General features: G+C 51.4%; 2 protein-coding genes across 2 annotated transcripts in view; one reads left to right on the top strand and one right to left on the bottom strand.

Annotated features, from left to right (window-relative positions):
* LOC135827571 (uncharacterized) overlaps positions 1-5,000 on the top strand; it is a 95,311-nt gene that overhangs the window by 29,653 nt on the left and 60,658 nt on the right. The gene's annotated exons all lie outside the window — the stretch shown is intronic.
* The window catches only part of LOC135827574 (protein white-like), a 75,719-nt gene that overhangs the window by 38,990 nt on the left and 31,729 nt on the right, over positions 1-5,000 (bottom strand). Inside the window, exon 18 of the mRNA XM_065340043.1 lies at positions 4,491-4,564. Within this exon, the coding sequence (XP_065196115.1) occupies positions 4,491-4,564 (74 nt within the window). The remainder of the gene's footprint in view (positions 1-4,490; positions 4,565-5,000) is intronic.

Below are 5,000 nucleotides of genomic sequence, written 5' to 3'. Positions count from 1 at the left end.
TCAGGGTCATCACTGGCGGTGACTTGGATGTGCCGGAGCGGATGCAATCTACCACAGCCTTGTTGTCGCAGTGCATTGTGATACGAAGCTGGCGCCATTCCTTGGCCCACGTGCAGCACGCTGTGACCAACGCGTAGAGCTCCTTCCACTCAATGCTGTGAGTGAGTTGCTCAGGCGACCAGGTCCCTTGAAGCCAGCGGCCGCTGTTGAATGCGCCCCAGCCCAGGGTGCCACTGGCATCGGTGAACAGCTCCAAGTCTGGAGATGGTGTCCAATCTGGGAACAGGAAGAATGATTTTCCGTTCCATTGTTCCAGGAGCCGTAGCCACCATTGGATATCCTCCTGGCACTCGGTAGTCAGACTGATGCGGTAGTGAGGCTGCTGGTAGCGACTGCAAATAGACCACAGGCGCCGCATAAATGTCCGGCCGGGTACGATGACTCTTGCAGCGAAGGAGAGTTTCCCCAGAAGAGATTCGAGTTCGCGCTGAGACATGGTGGGGTTGATGCTCGCTGCAGTCAACAGGCGCTTGATGTCGGCCAATTTGTCGTCAGGGAGCCGGGCTTCCATCTTCTCACAATCCAGGATAATGCCCAGGAATGTCAGGGTACGAGACGGGCCTTCCACCTTTGCAGGCGCGAGCGGGACTCCGAGGTATGAGAATGCACGGAGAAGAATGGCCAGCTGCCGATTCGCCACTGCCTGGCCCACGCTCACGCACAAGTAGTCGTCCAGAAAATGCAGCAAATTAGGGATGGAGAATTCGTGGTGCATTATCCATTCGATGGTCGCTGCCACTGCATCAAATACCGCCGGGCTAGAGCGGAGCCCAAATGGCAAGACACGGTCGTAGTAGTACTTCCCCTGCCACAGGATGCCGAGGAGATGCCAATCCTGTGGGCGGACAGGTATTTGACGAAAAGCACTCTTCACATCGAGTTTAGAGAGATAGACAGGAGACGGGGAGGACATAATGATGTTAATGGCTTCATCAATGCTGATGTACTGCAAAGAGAAAGGCTCGGCAGGGATCCCGTTGTTAACGCTGGAGCCGGCAGGGCTGGACAGGTGGTGTATCAAGCGTAGCTTGCCATTCTTTTTCGGAACAGCGCCAATGCCAGAGCAGTACATAAATGGGAATGGGGGCGAGTCAAATGGGCCAGCCGTGTAGCCGGCGTTGCAGGAAGCGGTGAGCTGTGCAGACACAAATGCAGAGTGCTGGAATGCTGATGAGAGGTTGGACGAGTGCTGGTTAGTTATGCGGTTGCCGGTAAAGCCAATGTCAAAGCCGCAGCGGAGGCCGTTAATAACATACGAAGCCAATGAACTGTCAGGGTGGTTACGGAGCAGTGATTCGAAGCGAGAAACAGAGAGGGGTGTGTGGACAGCAGGACATGCGCTTGTGAAATCAGTAGAACGTGAAGTGCAGGGAGAAATATGTACAATCGCGGGAGCTGCAGCCAAAGCAGCAGAGTTACTGGCGCCTACCGCACTTAGATCCGTTGTGGTCCTTGGACCCGCAGCGGTTGCAGACATGGGCGTACTTGCACGTGCTGAGACTGCAACGCCCAGCGTTGAAGTTCCGGCAGATCGGTTGGCCATTAGACACCGTACGGACTCCATTGAAGGCTTGCTGGTTGTTACGTTGCGGACGAAAGGGACACTGGCCGCCTCCGGGATGGATGAGGCGGCAGGACTCACATGTGGGCCTTGATCGGCTAGTCACGGACATTTGCCACAGATTTATGTCGATGACGTCAAAGCGCTTGCCTGGCTGAGCAGAAATGGCAGAGCGAAACTGGGTGTCGTACGACAGCCAAGCCTCCGGATAGTATTGCCTGTTGGCTGCAACTATGGTGGCTTGGTAGGAGAGCATCTCCTGCAGGCGGGACGGGTTGGCAGAACACACGACGTTCATGAAGAGAGTCCATGCCTCCAGCCATGTCGGCAAGTCGTGGACGCGTCGACGAACGGGCTGCGCCGCTCCACCTTCCACCACCTCCAGAGACTGGCCGCCACTGCTGAACTGCAGCTGAAGCTGGCGTGGGGCAGAATACGAGGTGGCGATAGTATCGGGCAGCAGCTGGGTGAAATCTACAAAGTCACCCTTCAATATTTTCTCTCGTATAGTCTGGGGAACGGAGAGATTACCAGCGTTGGAAGACTCCGCCGAAGGTTGAGTTCCAGCGGATCCAGGGGCAGTGATGGTGGCCAGCATTGGAGCGATCGCCTCCGACAAGGCAACGGTGACGGCGGAATGTACTTCCTGCCGCACAAACTGGCGCAAATCGTCATTACTGCTCCGGTCCGGGATCTGGGGAGTCGGAGAAGCTGCTGCAGCACTCTCCAGATCCTGCTCTTGCTCCTGCTCGTGCTCCTGCCGCGAGGATGGCGTGGCCGACGGAGATCGAGGTTCCCGTGCCGCCGAGCTCGACGTGTCCTGGATACTGAGCAGCAAACGGGCAAGAAGCTGGGGCTTTGTTCCGCTCGAATTCAGCCCACGGCCTTCCAGCTCGGCCCGCAAGTCCGACACGTTCATACGGCGTGCTTCAGAGGTAGACAACATGTTTGTCGTGCAGTAAGCGGCTGCGAGGAATCTACAAGGAGTCTGAATAATTAATTCTATTCTCAACAAACAAATTCCGGTTGCTGCTCAGTGACACTGCAAAGGAAAGCGCAAGCCAAAGTCAGCGCAGCAAGAGCTACCCAAGGCGATTTGGGCGCGCATGCGCAGCAGTTGAGTGCACGTGTAAAGCCAGCTCGATCGCAGCTAGCATGAGATAGAGAGCAGCGCATCGGTCTTATCGCTAACTAGGGTTAGCCCAAAAGCTAACCCAACATTTGGGGCTGGCTTGGTGGCTTCCGACGGCTACGTTCGCGCCAGTCCCTCCGGTCCTGAGCAAGGTGGTACCATTGCGTCTCCGGGATACCGGTCGCACGCAGGTCTGCAGCTGCCACATCTCTCCAACGACGCTTGGGTCCATGGCGGGGCCGCGTGTTAGTGCCCTCCGCAAACAGGATCTGCTTTGGCAACCTGGTGTCGTCCATCCTTGCGAGGTCACACACACACACGCACACACACACGCACACACACACACACACACACACACACACACACACGTGACAGGCAGAATACTTGTCTGGGAATGTGCACTACTGAAGTTGACATTAACGAGTGTATATGGGCTGTATGACTAACAAAATAGCGACATGAAAGACACTGACAAACATAGCGGAATACAGAATCATCTCAACACTAGAACAACACCATCATCAAGACAGGTTTAGCACCTCAGAGTGACACGTCAATGCATTGCGCCTGGCAGACATTAGCGCTTGATGTAGCGGATACGCAACACCAGTTTCTTACATGACACGTGATCGTTGCCGGGGCCATGGCCAATAGGCGATCTTCCCGCCGCGGGCATAATCAGGCCATCAGGACCGTTTGACGTCATTTCGGGAGTTTCAGGACCGTTTGACGTCATTTCGGGAATGTTCGGACCGTTTGACATCATTTCGGGAATAATTTTTCGACCTTTCGACCTTTGACCTTCCCTAATATGTTGCTTCGCGATGTAAGAAATCAAATCAAGCACGCTCTGTCTGTCATGATGGCTGAATCTTGCCCTTGCCTGCAGCCCTCGGGCCTACGGCCCTTGGGCTGCAGGCTCGGGCAAGATTCAGCCATCATGACCTCCTGAGCGTGCTTGATTACATACATCAGAAGTCCAGAAATGAAGAAGGCGAAGAACAACGCCAGCAGGATTCCAAAGTCAAAGCAGATCTGATCCAAGCCCTGCACAAACATCAACCATAATATTATATGACGTCATAAATATTCATAAGTCTCTTATTGTCACACCACAAGTCACGCTTGTTAGATTTTCTAGCACTTGCACCTTTGTGTCATTATTTCTATGTGTATAGGTCACACATTTTTGCTGTTAGTTTTAGTTATCCGTTCTTCTTTGCACTGAGTTATCACCTCCTTACTGTACTTAGTCCACTGTTCTTGTTCCTTTCCCTTTGCCTGTGTTTCACCTGATGAGAAGGCTTGAAAGTATACTTGTGAAACTGAAAACGTTCAAGATGTTCGTAAAGAGCCTGAAGTGTGTCCTCTTTTTTTCTTTTCTTTGACTGTAATTTGGATATGCTATACTTGTAGATGTTTCCATGAATGAAGTCATAATGGTGAGTCGGCGTAATTCCACAACCGCTTATGGACGCTAAATGTGTCGTTGCAAAGGTTGTTTGTCGTCCCTGAAACAAACATTGTTCTTTTCGTTCTCAGACCCCCTCCCACACACCGTCCGTAATGAGCACAGCTTGCTAATGTGTATGCCGAATATGGCATGCATGTACATGTAGTATAGAGGTGAACTGCTTATGGTCACTGTGTACATATATAGAGAGTGAGTGGCTAGTGCACTACTAGTGTATCATATAGCACTGCACATGTACTGTGTATGGTGTTTTGCTTGCATACCTGTCCTAGAGATAACTGCTGCAGAACTGCATCACCATTCTCAAAGCAGAAAGCTGTGCCGTTGCCGCAGGAACCTGCTCAAACACAAACAAATGACAAGTAGAGAGTAAAAAGTGTTCATAAGACCAAGTAAAAAAAAATCCTAGTTTATCGTCCCCGCCCGCCCCATTTTTCGAGGCCGCCCGGAATTTATTTTTATTTTTTAAATCTAGAATTTTGCCAAAAAGCTTGATTTTTTACGTCGGCTAAGGCTTGAAAACACAGCTTTCACAGGTTCTTTCCCTTCTGCAGCTTTCTATCATTTATCTGGTGGTCTGTGTGAACCAAACAGTATTGGGGTTTGTGTCTTATGAGTGGAGTGACAATCTGTCGATCCAAAGATTTTGCATGTAATTGTTTGAAACTCGGATGTTGAGCCATAAAGAAATGTGGAAGAGAAAAAGACATATGGATACGAGTTAAGAGTAACTCTCCATCACTGTAACATGATACTATATAAAGTCAGAAAGT

The sequence above is a fragment of the Sycon ciliatum genome, chromosome 11 (genome assembly GCF_964019385.1).
Source record: "Sycon ciliatum chromosome 11, ocSycCili1.1, whole genome shotgun sequence".
NCBI lineage: Eukaryota > Metazoa > Porifera > Calcarea > Leucosolenida > Sycettidae > Sycon > Sycon ciliatum.
The sequence above is the reverse complement of the archived record's forward strand: the minus strand, read 5'-3'. Positions and strand labels throughout refer to the sequence as shown.